At 41.5% G+C, this 16474-nt stretch overlaps 1 protein-coding gene across 1 annotated transcript; it reads right to left on the bottom strand.

Moving 5' to 3' along the window:
* Positions 1-3174: 3174 nt before the first annotated feature.
* Positions 3175-3420, bottom strand: FAM241A (family with sequence similarity 241 member A; the record flags this gene model as incomplete). The annotated part of the gene is made up of 1 exon (XM_010175438.1): positions 3175-3420. A coding segment is annotated over one exon (246 nt), but the record flags the coding sequence as incomplete, so codon positions are not given.
* Positions 3421-16474: the final 13054 nt, after the last annotated feature.

The raw sequence follows: 16474 nt of genomic DNA on the forward strand, positions 1-16474 counted from the left end.
TTTAGTATATAGACAAAAGTGAAATTGTCTTTTCTTTTTTTTTTTTTCTTTCTTTATTTTTTTTTTTAAATTAACCTTCCGCTTTTTAGCTAGGGACATCCTTTGAATGCTTGGTGCTTCTCTGCCTTGGAAGCACATCTGGATGGAAGGAAGAACACAATGCAAGGACTGTTTACCCATTCACCCCTCACTTTTGGCACATGTTTACAATCAGATTTCTTTTTAAACATATATGCATCATTTTCATGCATTCCATTTTCCATTCCTCATGTCTAATTCTATCCCAGTCCTCTTTTTTCATTAACTCCTCTTTCCTTTCCTGCAAGTGACAGGAAGATAGGACAGCAACAGCACAGAATTGGGACAGATGATTTCGTGCACATTCTTATATACAATGGAATGTATAAAACCAAACAGGCAAGGGCTATCTTCCACGCAACACATGAGTTTTCATTTTCAGTCAATCTAACTCCATTAGAAGGGATATTTTTTCAGATTCTTAAAAATGAAAAACTTTTAGGAAGGACAAAATGTAGTAAATTACCCTTAAGAGAAACGATATAAAACATTCACCATACACAGTCTTAGCCCAAAAGCAACCTTTCTCAGTACATGTATACAAACATGAACACCAAAAGAGTAACTGAAATGACTTCATGAGTGAAACAGTCATTGTTATGCACATAATAACAGGTTACATGCATGTAAACAACCTCCTTACTGAACCTGTCAGTCACACCCTTGGTTCATTGTTCCCCACTCCTTATGTACAGAGCAAAATCACCACTTCAGGAACCACTACAGGCCAGCTCACAGCACAGTGTGTCTTTGCACAAGAGTACAACTGCAACAACGGTATCACAGAGACACTTTTTCCTACAGGATGAAAGGAATTGGACGAGATCCTCTGAACAGTAACTTGATTGTGGGAAGAAAGGAAGGATTTTTTAATTCTTTTTTTAATGACAAGATGATTCTGTAGTACAGCCCTTATATAGGAGAAGAATACACATAAACCCACCATTATATCTATACAAATATGCAAAGGTGTAAACAGATGTTCTGCTTTCTAAGGGACTTGAAACAAAGCCAAAGTTTACCCCTAGGCACTTGTGAGTACAGAACTCCTGCCTCTGAGTTCAGCCTGTACTTGCTGTTTGCTTTGGGACTCCCAGCTGTGAATAACAATCCCCTGTATCCAGGATCACCTTCTGTTGTCAAATGCTTCCTTGCCATCAGCATAACTGTTTAACTGGGTGCCAATCAACACAAGTTGCCACCTAAACACACAGCTGGGCCTCAGTCCTACTCCTCTGCAGTCCTGCCACTTCTCAGATGCACAGTCAAGGTCCTCTTGAAGAGGAGACCTGGCTCCTCAGAAGGTAACTACACATTCATTAGAAGAGCACAGAGACATGTCTACAGATGGCATTTACGCACATGAAGACTTCAAAGGAGTTGTGCCTTCATCTTCCTTGCCCTAAGTAACAATTATTTCACTAACAGGAAATTCTGTAAGGACCGGGGCCAAGGGTCCTGGAAATAGAGTCCAGCAATCAATGTGATCCATACAGGCATAAAATCAGCCTTGAGAATCCAGCTGCAGGACTGGGACCGTAGAGTTGCTTCCCTTAACATCAAAAGTCTCTGGGTAAGACAGCATTTTCAACTAATCTATTGTTGATCTCTGCTACTATAAAAATGTTTAGGAAAAAAATGCTGCAAAAGATTAAGTAGTTTTCTGTAAATTTCACATCTTCTATTACATTTCTTTAAGAAAATTTATAATTTCACTCTCCCATAGATGAAGTCAATTTTGCAATTAAGTTTCTTACTAAAAGTAATGCACAGCAAATATTAAATTGATAGCCTATTTAGCAAAGATCCTGTCTCATTTTACTGTTTTTCTTTAAATAAGTACATTCAACTTGGAAATATTCAATGCACCCCTGGTGTAGCTCCTGGGGAGCCAGAATGAATTTTGCACCTACTCTTGAATGCACATATCCTGTTCTCTGATTTGTGTTGCCCACGACATGCACCTATAGATACACCTTTTTGTTGCCTAGCGTGGAAATGAATCATTTAAGACTACAAATAAAATGACCATCTGATTTCAACTACATTCTTGCCTTGCATGGGGAAACAAGTCTGATTTGCTTGTGTATGCAAAGCTTCTAGCTCATGTTGGCTCCACACTGCAGCAGATTAGGGAAGCGTTAAGAGATGTGGTCTGATATCTCTCTGGTTGTTCAGACACTTCACACACGACACAGAGGAAGCAGACAATATTCTAGCATTGCCGTCTGGAATGGCAACTCTCCAATGCTGCAGCTGTAACTACCTACAAAGTCCATGAATTATCCAAATATTTATCTTCAGAAGCAGGGCTGGGGGAAAGGGCAAGTATAAAAAAAAAAAAAAAAAGAAAGAAGTAAAGAAAGAAAGAAAGAAAAATAGCAGCAGGAGCCGAGTACATTTCCAAAAACAAGGCAGAGCTACGTTGGATCATTTGGCCAATACAGGACTGTGATTCCTCCTAAACAACAGCTGAAGCCTTGTGTGAAGTCACTAATATTAGTACAAAACCATTTTGCTAGCATAGCTTGTTTCCTGGGGGAGAGCTTGCTATAAACTATAATAACCAAAGATGCTTCTATGTGGGGAAGTTGCATGCACCTTATGAATGTTTGTCATTGGAGGTTTGTTAGCAAACCTCCCTTGTGCAAATTTAGCTTTTCTGCAAAAAACTAGCAAATTATGCAGATTCTGGGAACAAATAGCCCCACCCCCCAACAGTGAAACAGGACACTTAAGTGCCCTCTTAAAACCAGACAGGAAATTTTCACTATACAAAGCAAGAATATTGGGGGAAGTGAAAGAACAAAAAGCCAATCCTTGGACTAAGGCCCCAAGAGTGCAGAAAACAGTACACTGGACACCATTATATTACAAACATCTCCTTGTTTGCCCTTCAAAGATGTAGTAGGGCACCGCTGATGTTGCTTAAAATGCAAAGCAAACTTTGGAAGTTCACCCCAAATGTTGGAAGTTCAGCGAAATGCAATTCAAAGCATTGCAGCTTTTGATATGCCACCCATTTACTTAAACACATAAACCCACTGACATAGTGACAGTGTTTAAATACATAATCCAAACAGCATCTATAAAATTTTACTGTTGTACATAAATAATGACAAGGCACAGAACAGCAACCAGTCCAAGAGCTTGTAGGCCAAGAAACCAGAGCATAACCCAGAAGAATATAATTATTACAGGTTCTACTATTCGTTCTCCAAAGTACATCCTTGTGAAGCCTATTCTGATAAGGCTTTTGTTTAGTTCACCAAAGAGAGTCCCCATCTTTTTGTAGTCATCTATCACAGGTTCTGCGGTGTGGTTTCTTTGTTCTTGCTGGGCCTGCAGACAGAAGACAAAATTAGGAAATATGTTGTACAATCATTTTTTATTACTGTGATTCTGAATGAGTCTCAGCTGTTTCTATTTGAATGTGCAAAAATAAGATATACATGCAATAAAGTTACTCCTTAACTAGAGAAATACAAAATGTTACATAGCTTGTGACTTCGGTACAATGTTAAGGATGACACTCGCTTTTCCAAATTGGGACATCTGATGTGTCCCAAACATATGACAGCCTGTTTCTCCTCCAGGTGCCACTCTAGAGAGGTAAACCTCTCCTGTAGGTCATACATCTTACCTGTCTGTGCAACGTGGATGTCAGGGCAACCAAAATGGAATTAGATGCCTGTAATTTTCAGGAGGAGATTTGACTGCAGTAGATTTGTTACAAATTATTTCCAGAACGTCTTCTGAACCACAAGAATGATACAAAACTATTAACCATGAACTACAAAGTACTTCATAGCAAAGCACAGGGAACTGAAGGGCTACTATCACCACTAAAAGAAAGGCACCAGATTTAACCAGGGAGATGGCAAATATCCATCCTGATGTTAGTGTAGAAAGCCATGAAAGTCAGGCAAAGGAAGACAGACCCAAGGACCGCACAGACGCAAAGTGGTGGTACAAAGGAGGAAATGGGAGGGGAAACAGGCTCTTCACTTTTCCCAGAAAGAAAAACGATGGGGCAAATGCGTAGGAAGGCAGAAGCCCATCTTTATAGATGCAGATGCCACGTTTAAATATCATTGCAGAAAACACGCAACTGTTTCAATATGTAAACTGTAACTAGATTGGGGCTTGAAATCCCATCTCTCCTTCCCCAGTGTCCAGAGATCATTTGCACAAAACCTTATTGCCTTGTGTTTGGGTTTGACAGGGTGAACACACTTTCAAGATGATGAACACAAGTTTTCTAATCCTTCCATCAGGCAGCAATGAAAACACATGCAGCAGCTACTCATCAATATTTCAGTCAACTGATCAATAGGTCCAACAAATTGCCTGCAAACTCTGTGTGCAATTAGTCTACTCCTGGATTCAAAGCAAACATGTACCTTTAGTTCTGTCTTCAAAGATGAAAGCTGTTCTGCGTCCCTGGTTACACAGCATGGTCTCGGTGGAGAAACAGAAATTCCTTCCCACAGCAGTGCCAGGCTCTCCGTTAGATAGCAAGTAATAAAGTGAATTCCCATTCCCACAGAAAAACATCCAGCAAAGATCAAAGGAGGCTAATTCTTTTTTTCCTAGAGTAGACTTTAGGCCATGATGCAGAACCTTCGGACTGTATCAAGGTTGGATAAAGCACCACAATGGCTACTGAAAAAAAAACCCCACCCAACAAAACCCCTACAGTTCCCCAACTGTGTGTGCTTGGGTATTTTTTTACTTGCTTATTCATAATAATTTTAGTTTAAGCTTCCATACTGAATCCCAGGAAGGGAGGGGTGCAGGAAGCTTAAATAGTAATGAATATTCTTCTGGGGTTCTACAGAAGAGCCTGAGCGTGGAGAACTGCAGTGTGGAAGGTGATGTATGGACAGCCACCCTCTTGTCCATTTTCAGCCCGCTTCTCAGGCCCAGATCATTTTCTCCCCCCCACTGGATATGGAAACCCCAGTTTTCTGTATTTTGGCTTTAACTGTGCTTTATTTAATTAATATAAATGTCAGTGTTTCAAAATCAGTCTCTTCAAGAAAGGCAGAGCCTCTTGTGTCCCTGCAGACTTAGCAGGGCAGGGTGCTTGCCACCCCGGGGTACACAGTGTTATCCCAGGAATTCTCATCCCTCTATTGCCAAAGAGCAGAGGAAGGCAAACAAACTATTAGCCTAAGTGGTATTTTGAGCACAGCAATTAGGGAAAAGATAAAGGATGTTAAGGGAAGGGAAAATATATTTATTTGCTTCCTGCCTGCAGAGATCACAGGGAGCACGTACCTATGGGATGACAGCGGCAGGGATGAGGGCACAGGTCGCATCAAGTAGCGCAGAGACCACTTCTGAGAGAAGCAGTTAACGTCTGCAGGAGAAACCACTACATTTTCTAGCAAAGTAGCTTTCAGCCGGTGGCCAGTGCAACCAGGAGGGGGAAAACAAACAAATCATTTCTTTGCCTCTGGAATATCAGTGGTGGTAGCCAGCAGCGTGCTGGAAGCCTCTGCACAGAGCAAGAGGAGGGCATGCTGGCAAGGAGGCTGCCAGCAGGCACATTTCCACAAGCTCCATCTCACCCGGCCAGCTGAGCACTATCAGCTGCACGTGTCCACGCCAAGAGTGTCTCTCCTGGTATGAGGCAGCTGTAAGACACAGGATTTCCCCAGCATCCCCATTCTGCTTCGATAAGCTAACAGCACAGTCTTTTAAGTAGGGTACAGAATAAATTACACCATACTTATCCTGCCCAGGTCTTTTTTACTTATGTGTTTGGATTTTTTAAAATGTTTTAATTATTTTTTTTTTAAGCAAGACTATCTCACCCTCTCCTTCTCAAACAAGGGTAGATTCATGTATCAAGCAATTACGCAAAACAAACTTCTAGGCACGGAGATGGACAAGTGTGTGTTGAATTACAAAACAAGTGTCAAGTTACTTTACCAAATATTTTCAAGAGTTTTCAAAATCTTTCAGAATGATCATGGAAATTCTCAAGAGTTCCAAGTCTGCTTCAGTTAATTCAGGCTGAGTATGTCTTGCTTCAGGCAACTTGGCAAAAAAACAAGTGAAGCTGAAAACAGATGATCAGCTGTAAAACACAGATGGCATATTTTTCTTTACTATTGCATAATATTTCACATGCTGGACAAATACCTTTCTGCAGAGGTGTAGCTAAAATAGAACCATTAGTGCAAACACCAGTAATGTTATAATACTGCAAATTGCTACAAAATTTCACATAAGCCTTAACATTGCAGCTAGAAGTTGTCTCACCAATTTCCAGGGAGATAGTAAAACAGCATACAGACCTGCACATGTGCTAGTAGCTCCCAAACCACACCCTTAGAACCAAGTATTTTTTTATTGTTTTTTCCCCCCAAAAGTACTTTTCCAACCATTTTTAGAAATTGGCTGTGTTCAGCAAGCACGCAGTTCCCAGCTGACTCTTAATTTCCACAGGGCTGTTTTCATACTAAATCTTGCCGAATCAGCCTGAAGCTACACAGACACTCCCTTAGCAGAAAAATGCGGAAAGGGAAGAGAAATATACCCGCTCCGAGCAGCCCACCCCCAACAAATCAGCTTCCTCATTTAAAAGAAAAAGAAATTTCTGTTTCAAAGTTGCTAGTTTGAAAAATCAACAACCCAGCCTTGGCTCCATACCTTTTAAGAAGTGTTTGTGTATCAGGAGGAGGCGGAGGGAATTGCTTTACCTGCACAAGCCCCAGAGAAAGCCCCTTTACAGCAGCTCTTCTCACTCAGAATCACAGAATGTTCAGGATTGGAAGGGACCTCGAAAGATCATAGCTCATGTGTGCTACGCAGGGAGCACCCCCAGACTTCATGCGCCACAATGCTGGAGGCAATGTGAGAGAGGTCTACTTCATCTCTAGTAACTTGTTTGCCTTTCCTCACTCTTTAAAAGACAGGAGTGAGGAAGAAATTCAGAGGGGCCAGGGGAGCATTTGTTTCCTAACCTAAGGTTTCTTATCAAATTGCTGTAATAAATTACTCTTTAGTGCAATTTAAATTAATTTTAAATCTAAGTGATTTTATTTTAGACATACCAGGATCAGCAATGCCCTTAAAGCAAATTACACTAGCAGATTCCTTTATACAAATCTACAGCCACTGTGCACAACTTCATTGCCTCAATTTCCTTTTAACTTTATATTCCTTAAATGCTTTCATACATGTAATAATTTTTTTTTTTTCATTTAAAAAATATTTCATAGAATCATAGAATAGTTTGGGTCGGAAGAGACCTTTAAAGATCATCTAGTCCAACCCCCTGCAGCGAGCAGGGAGATCTTCAATTAGATCAGGTTGCTCAGAGCCCTGTCCAGTCTCACCTTGAATATTTCCAGGGATGGGGCTTCTACCACCTCTCTGGGCAACCTGCTCCAGTGCTTCACCACCCTCATAATAAAAAAAGTTTCTTCCTTTTATCTAGTCAAAATCTGCCCTCTTTTAGTTTAAAACCATTATGCCTTGTCCTATTGCTGAAGGCCCTACTAAAAAGTCTGTCTCCATCCTTCTTATAGGCCCCCCTTTACATATGGAAAGGCTGCAGTAAGGTCTCCCCAGAGCCTTCTGTTCCCCAGGCCGAACGACCCCAACTCTCTCAGCCTTTCTTCACAGAAGAGAAGTTCCAGTCCTCTGATCATTTCTGTGGCCCTCCCCTGTACCCACCCTAACAGGTCCACGTGCTGAGGACTCCAGAGCTGGAGGCAGTACTCCATACTCCATTGCATACTTGGTTTCAATTTTTTACTTCAAGTTACTTAAAATTAAAACCAGAGGTATCCCATGTTACAGAAGGGGAAGTATCTGATCTGTCCCGTTGCTCAGCACATATGCACAAACCATGTTCTTCACCAGCCCACTGCAGCACCTGAGGGCTCCCACCAAGCACCCAGTTTTCTCTTGTCTTTTCAGATGTTTGGTGTTACAAAATTTCCCCCCCTGTTCAAAATGGCATATTTTCACCAGCAAAGGTGTTGTCTGCTGTCTCCCACTGTTTACTGGCAGAAAGTCAGAATTTGAAGATCCAAACTCTGGAAAAACTTTACAATGGAAACTCTGTAACCAAATTACCCAGTTATGGCCACATGGCTCAGGGGGTTGGATGCTTTAAGGAGAACCATGATGTGCCCTCTCAGCTGCAGGATGCCATGAAAGGACCTTTTGTCAGAATGAAAGTCTCTGAGGAGGTCGAAAGGGAGATACTAAGCACAAGTTCTGTCCACTTCCAGCACAGCTGGTGCTCCAACATCCCTGAAGTGCTTCTGAAAAAAAAATCTCCCATGTAATTGAAAGTTTTCCTGGACTATAGCTGTAAAACAACAAGGAAGGTAAAGTCAACTCAGCCTCCTGAACCCAATGAACATCCGGCTGTGGCTTTACCAGTTATGTTCATCATCAACATAACACACAAAATTACGTGTCTTCTGACCACTAACTACCCTTCCTTATGGCAAACTTCCATCACATTCACTCAAACTCACTGCTGTCTAAATTCAGGAAAGCACACGCTAAATCACGCTCAGAGGCTGCTCCACACTAGTCTGACAGCAGGAACTTTTTCTTGCCTATCCTCCTCCCATCAAGGGTGTTTTGATCATGCCGAGAAACATGAGATCCCATCAGAACATACTCCTGCCAAAGAAACCATCTTTGCAACAATTCACGGGCTACTTGCTAGAAGAGAACAATAAAGAGCACTGAACTTTTCACAATCATTTAAGGCTGATCCCTGTCTGTACCTCCTAAGTGTAATGTAGCCAGTTCAAGGTCTTTTCCCTGGCCATTTACAGACCACACCAAATAACTTTGCCAAGCCTTCAGAGGATGCAGAACACAAATGGAACTTACCCAACAAGCCTGGGAAGTGATTTTGTTGTGTCGAATCAAAGAGTGCATGGAAGCAAAGAATTAGTATTTATTTTTTTCTGCTATCAGCAATGCTAGCTCACTGAAGAACAGTATCAATGATGCCCTCACACAAAGATTAGCTGTCCTTACACAGTGTCGCTGACAAGCTCTGCCTGGGAGTCCCTGCAGCTTCTCCTAGGGGCACAGCATGGCTGCTCCTGCAGCACTTTCCTTGGCAAGTGATGGAACCCAGCACCCATGCTCAGGGCACCCACACTTGCTGGACATGGTGGATTTGCTGTCCATGTGCAGATCACACACAAAAAACTCCTGCAACACCCGTGTGCAGGTGAATCTCTGTGTGCTCAGGGTTGCCACCCTCACCAGAACAACTTGGTTCTCCCAGTGCTCACCTCTTGAGAGAAGAAAGTCGTCTGAAAGGAGCAACCCAAGCTGCTCTGGCAGCTGCAGCCCATGCCTTCTGGAAGACAGCCAGCCCTGCTTCATCACCCCTCCCCTTGCCACAAGGCTAGTGTGATGGGTGAGGTGCTACGGGGCCCCCTGGAAAGGCAGCAGTGGGCTAGGTGAATTGTCTGGGAGGCCCACAAACTGAATGGCTCTAAAGTGACCGCAACATTCCTCAGTCCTGTTAACCTCACCATGGCACTAGCTGTAAGGACAGGCATAGTTACAGCCTTGCCTTCCAGGTGTTTCATCTGCTGAAGCAGCAGCTTGGTCCAGAGTTTTCCACACTAAGCCTAAGGATCTTGAGATGGTTTGTTTGGTTTGGGATTTTTTTTTGTGTTTGTGGAAAAATACCCTAAGTAACTGACTTGAGTGAAATAACTGGATGAAGTTCAACAGCCCTCATTCTGTGGGAGGAGGGAGTGGATGAACAGAAGGAACCTGCTCCACCTAAAGATTCAGGATTAAAAAAAAAGTAAAAAAAAATATTCCATTTAATTACTCCGAAAATACAAGATTCTTCAAAACAAACCAAATAACATCCCTCTTCCTATTTTTCACGATTAATGAACTGAAGAAACCCCAATGGTCTTCTGTTGCTCTGACAACTTGAAAAATTCCCACCCTGCACTTGTCTCAACAACAGCAGTAGGCCAAGTATGAGTCTATCAGTTTCTCTTTTCTTGTATGAACTGCCCAAAAGGGCATTACACAAATGTGAACTCCAGCAATGTAGGAAAAAAGTTTAATGAACTGGGAAAATAACTGCTCTCCATGTAAAAGCTTGTGATTTTACAGTCAAAAAAATGTTGCTTGGCAAAGAAGGCAAAGAGAGAGAGAAGTAGGAAGCAGGTATCTACAAAGTTCATCTTCAACACAGAAAAGCAGCAGTCTCCAAATTGTTTGTGACATGCCTCAGATAACAATCGGTCACATTTACAGTTACAAAAGAAAGAAAAAGAGGTGGCATATTTAAGAGAATTATCTCCAGGTTAGACAGAAAACAAGCCCCTTTTGAGTTTAGTAGCAAACATGTTTCATGACATCTAAAGGAGACATTAAAAAAAAGTGTAATAAAGAAATGCAGGGATATCACATTTATATACCCACCTACACATTTTCCCTTTTTTCAAGTAAAAAGTTTCCTCTGCTGTATTTAACTGCCTACTATCTACTTTACTCCAGTCATGGTTATTTTTACTCCAGGGAACAGGTGGTGTGTCTGATAGCTGAAGCCCATAGACACTTAAATGTCAAAAAAGCCACTGAGATGTAACTTTAAGAACATGCTTATGTACTGAAAAATACTCCTATATTTTTTTGAAAGCTGAAACATTAGCATTCAGAAGAGAGAGGCTCACAAAATCATCTCTTCTAGAGCATGCAAACTAAAACTGAAAACACCTCAAGCTCAAGCTTACAGAAAACCATAAGAAGAAAGTGAGCAGATGACAGAGTTCAGGATGAAAGGAACCACAAGTGCCCTCCCCTCCAAAATAAGAGACCAACTTCTGTTGGGTGCAGACGGGGACATGTACCAGCCAACACACAGCTACAGATATGTGATAGGTAGGTAGACAGCAAGGTGTTACCCAATCTTGCCGGTACTCAGCCATCTGACCGCTCAGTGTATTGCCAAGGACAGGCTTTGGAGATTTGCAGTGAACAGCAAGTTCCCAGGTCGTGGCCGCCTCTTTCTCCGAACCACAGCCTCGTCCCCTCTCAGGGCACCAGCACCAACCCCTGCAACGCACGGGTCGGCTGGGCACAGGCTTTCTGTCTCCTGCTCCTCCACGTATGCAAACTAGAGGGTGTCGTTACTGGTAACGCCTGGCACGTGACCAGGATTTCACCTTGCTTTCTCATACTTAAAAAGATTTCTCATATGTAGTTTTAAAAAAGTGACATTTGCCCAAGAAGGGCAAATAATTTTACTGAAAAAGTTCCTGATTTTCTCCCTCTTGTACCATAGCAGGAAGAGGACGGTACCCCTTCGCATCCTTTGCTAACATGAAACTAACAACTAGTATTTGACCTTGTAAATATAAGAAGTAAAATGATCTGGATACTCAGCCCACAGACTGTTAAGACAACAAAATTAATTTCAACTGTCTGAAGAAAAAAACCCAAACAGCTTAAATTTTCTAGGCTAATTTTGATCTGATATTTAAATATGAAAAGATTAATAGATTAGGAAATGAGAAAAAAAAAAATCATACCTCACTTCCAGATGAAAAACAAGACAGAGGAAAAGTAAGTTTAACTTGTTCCTCTGGGGAAAAAAAGCAAATGCAAGAAAACTAGAAAAATTCTTAATACTAAAAGCACTTTACAACAGCTACCAATAAAAGTGACATACTTAGAGGGAGTTTAAATTAAAAAAATTGCAAAACAAAGATTAGGTTAATGTTAATGTCATAGCAAGAATCTAGATACCATTTACAAAATAGAAACAAGATGTTTCTATAGAAACAAGCAACAACATAAGAAAAGCAACAGCACCGGATTCCCTTTAGTCAGTTTTTATGGCAACTCAGATTTAGGATCAACAGTTGCTGGAACAAACTTTGAAATACCAGGAGCAGTTTTGTGTTAAGGAGATGACAAGGCTTTTCCAAATACTGAACTTGTGTGGGTGCAGAGCAGAGAAGGCTTCAAGAGCAACAGCAGCTTCCCTTGATAAACTGTGTTTGAGTCTTGTAATTTCAGGAGTAAATTTCCCCACTAATACAGCACCAGATGAGAAAGTGTCACAGACAAGAACCCAGCACAGGAGGGTCCGAGGGAGAGGAAACCTGCCTGCCCCCACATTAAGATCGACTGCCTCTCTCCCATTTGAAGGTGCTGTCTGCACCCCTCCTTACTTCGTCCCACCCATGCTCCAATTTTACGCAGAAACAGATCAAAAGCAATTTCTAGTCCATCTTTTCCTTACACCTGCAACACTTAATTTCCACTGGATTTGTTAATCAAGGTTCCCCCACTAAAGCTGATTGGCTTGACCCAGCAAAAGGCTTGCAATCCACTGTACGGTCAGTGCCGTTACCAACGCACTGGCTTGCTGAAAAGCAACAGCTGTTCATTTTGTCTTTTAAGGAGAAGAAATTGCTATTCACTTCTATCTCCAGAATACTTTGTTCTTTAAGAAAATGGGATCTTCACATCATTCAAGCAGAGCACACTATCCTAGCTATTGCAGGTGCTACAGGTATGCCTGAAGGGGGGTTTTGGGGGGTTTTTTGGGGGTTTTTTTTAAATGCTGTCAAGCCTCAGAAAACCCACTAATGCTTTTTAGAAAGTTATTATCACGTATTGTTTTGTAGCACTGAACCTCTGCAGCAGAGTTAAATTATTTGTAGAGCCAGAACAAATTTGGGATTAAGCCCTCCCTGTTAGGTATTACTATTTTTGGTATGGAAACTAATCCCAAAAACTGCAAGCAGGAGAAACCTACAATTTTCAGATTATCTCAGTGTGGAATAAATTAGAAATAGGTTATTCTAGCCCTAAGCACCACAGTTCCCACACACACAAGTTTACTTTAAAACATTCTTGGCCCCTACTGACTTATTACTGAAATGATACCAGGCAACACGGCACACATTCATCCTACAGTTTGATGAACAATGAAACATTTACATGAGGGATACCACAAAGCTGTTGATATTATCCTCTAGTTTTGTTTCTGCTCATTCTTCCCATGCTTTAGAAATATTAGTGATATTGGAAACTTATTCAAAGAGTTCAGGACATGAACTTCTCTAAGACACCCATACCTCTTCAACATAATTCTCAATGGGAAACACCAAAACCCTTTTGTAATAGCGCCTCTAAATCTGAACCCATCTATTAGAAGAAAAGAACCACTCCACTTACTTGTAGAGATAAAACACTGTTCAAAATAATAATAAAACATCCCAAAGGGTTACAAACTCAGGTTAATGAAAAGGTGATTGTCAAAGCTAATAATGTATCACATTTATCTAGTTGCTAATACATGTATCACATATTAACTCTGCATTTAGACGTTTTCTAGGAGAGGCACTGGTTTTAGCTTAGCTGTTGGACAGCACGTTTGATGTATGTATCCTAAACCAGTGTGAGGTGCTGATCCTGTCCCCACTGAAGCAACTGTGAATTCTGCCATTCCCTTCAACTTAGATGACGAAAGACTAAAACCCATTACAGCCCAGAGAGACAATTTTCAGTACAGAAGAGAGCCACAGTGCCACGGCTTCCAGGAACTTTGCTGTAACACAGCTTGGCTTCCAAGCCCCTATGGCCAGACCAGGTGTTGTGTCTCCTGCTAACACCGCCTCATGCCCTACTGTAATGCAGAACTTTTCCCTTGTCTTTTATTATTAGACACTCACACGCATTCCACATTTCTATTCTTATTCTGTGGCTTAATTTATAGATGTTGATGAGATTCAGACTATAGTAATAATATGAGAAAGGCTAACCTATTTTAGAAAGTGGGTTAGGGAAAGAGATTTGAGGTCCTTAACTCTAGAGATGTTGAAAATACAGGACAATTTATGCCTTTGATTGACAGCTATCAACAGTTAGGAAAAAACTGTGAACTCGCAGGGTGAAGCAGCAACCTGCTCCCATGGCTTCAGGAGCAGCTGAATCTTTTGGTGCCTTCACATACCACTTGTGAACACCAGCAATACAATACAGGAGAGGTGGAAGAAACTTCCCAGGTTCTGCAGCGCTTCAAAGACTAAAGTAAGGGTAATTATGCTCATCTTTGCACGCAAACCTACAAAGGATATTAATCACATAATCATCCACTTCAGCTTTTAAATCTAATCACTGAAGTCGGTAATTCTACAATCTATTGCAATAATGAATTCCAAAGGCCATGTATAACATTTAGTAACGTATCCTTCTCTTCTTTTAAAAATGTAGCTGTCAGTAACTTCATTAAGCATGCCCTTGCTGACATATTAGTAAGCTTCAATAGAAAATTAAAGCCAGAGCTTTTGGTATTAAATAGATTTATTTCCTACGGAGTACTCTTAAAAAATATTAAAGAGTGTATACATTATTATTTAAGTGCTGCTTGTGAGAAAGATATTACTTTGGCATTATGTTACTAGGTATGATCTTACATAAATAGAATTTATTTTGGAGGAAATGGGGAAAAAACCAAATCACAGCCAGGTTACCAGCCCCAGATCCTCACCTATAAAAAAACCTCTCAAAAAAAAGGCCAAAGGATTTGCTCTCACACAAGCTTTATTTTATACTACCTGAGAAAACTAAGAATTTACAGCATTGTAAAAGCAGATTTTGACTTATTTCTTTTGCATCACACATAACGCTAAGGTGGCACGCACATTTATACTTCAGGAGGGAATCTGAAACAGGAAAACACAGGGTGAGGGACCAGCGGTCGCATTAACAGTGCAAACACCCTCTGCAAACACAGCAACAACACCTGGCCTCCACGAGGGACTCCAGGTGAGGACCCAGCCTGGAGACAGAATTCCTGCCCGCTGGAGTGGGTTCAACAAGGGCCCCTCTATGAGGACAGAAAGGGCAGGGGAAACTGATTATTGGGAAAGAAATCTTCACACATTTGTGAAAGCGAAAAAGCAACAGCACATGATTAGGCTTGATGACCCCGGAGTCCCTCCAAATCAAGCTCCATGGCTGTGCTTCTCTTGAACAACAGAATCTGGGACTTTCTGTCAAAGTTTGCAGCAAGTGTATGTACCACTAACTCCTCACCTACCTTTAGTCCCCCTTACACATAAAAATAAAATACTCCTATTTATTTATCAAGTTATGATTATTTTTACTGTTATTTTACACAAGATTCAAATTCTGTATGTATATTAAATAAAGGCAACTGATATTCCTTATTTCCAAATCTAGCTTATGATTTGTCCAGCTGCTGGCACCTCAGTATGCAGAAAAAAAAATTACTCCACACTACGACAGTGAAACATTTCCAGTAAACAGGAAGGGTTTTCTTTCTTCCTCATAGCCTGTTTAAACTTCTGCCTCTCTATCCCAACGTCATGCCCCAATTGGTCAGGAAGGGACACCGTCACTACCTGTGCCTGAGAAAAGCGGGAAGAGTTTCTCAGCCAAGTGTGGCCATCCAAAGCGGTACCTTTACCAGCTTCATTTTAAAATGTGTTTAGCAACCTTGGAAAGCAGTTCTTCAGCCCACACCATCCCCTGAAACCACACCAACACACCTGTCACTATGAGAGAAGCAGTGGCAACCTGCGGGGAGATCCCTCCTTAGCTGGGGCTTACAACCAGTTTGAGAGCAGTAACATCTGAGACCACCTGATGCCACTTTTTCATCTCTCTCTTCAGGGAAGGAAGACAGTAGCCAGAACCAGGGAATATTTCTTACTCTCCTCCTGCGATCTCTTGCAGAGGGGCTTGTGGGCAGAGCGAGGGGAACTGCTGCACCACTCTCAGAGCACCTGGCCTGACCCTACATTCAGGTACGTGCCCTGCTCTGCCCCGTTTTCCTAGAGAAAGGGACAAGGAAGATGGACTGACTTATGCAAATAGTCACCAAGTGAATTGTCAAGTATCAGTGTCTTTCAGAAGTGCCCTGCTTCTAGTCTAACTTCAGGCAAATACTACCAGACATTTACAGACATTAAGCCATTCTAGCTCCGAAAGGGCTCACTTGTGGTTGAGCACAGCCACCACTGTCTTAAAAGAATTTTCAACAGAAATTATTAACAAATTAAACAAAACTGGAAAATTGCTTTGGGACGTGCTCCAGCAGCTCTGTTTGCCTCTGTGCAATTATCAGTGCCAGTGCCTTTCTCTTCATTAACCCCTCAAGGCATTGAGAGCGAATCATGACATTTAAATATTTAATACGAAAAAACGTTGTGTTCTTTTTTTATTTTTCCTCTTTAAATGAAATCTCAATAAAGATGCATGAAAAAACACTGCCTTTGTCTGAGCACGGGGACAACGCCGCCTGCAAAACAAAGAGTGCGTGGAAAGCCATTTTATAACTCCAGACGGGAAACTCGGACGATTCGAAACCCGCCGACCCTTTCCTCTCGCC

Source organism: Antrostomus carolinensis, unplaced genomic scaffold (genome assembly GCF_000700745.2).
Source record: "Antrostomus carolinensis isolate BGI_N321 unplaced genomic scaffold, ASM70074v2 scaffold23129, whole genome shotgun sequence".
Lineage (NCBI taxonomy): Eukaryota > Metazoa > Chordata > Aves > Caprimulgiformes > Caprimulgidae > Antrostomus > Antrostomus carolinensis.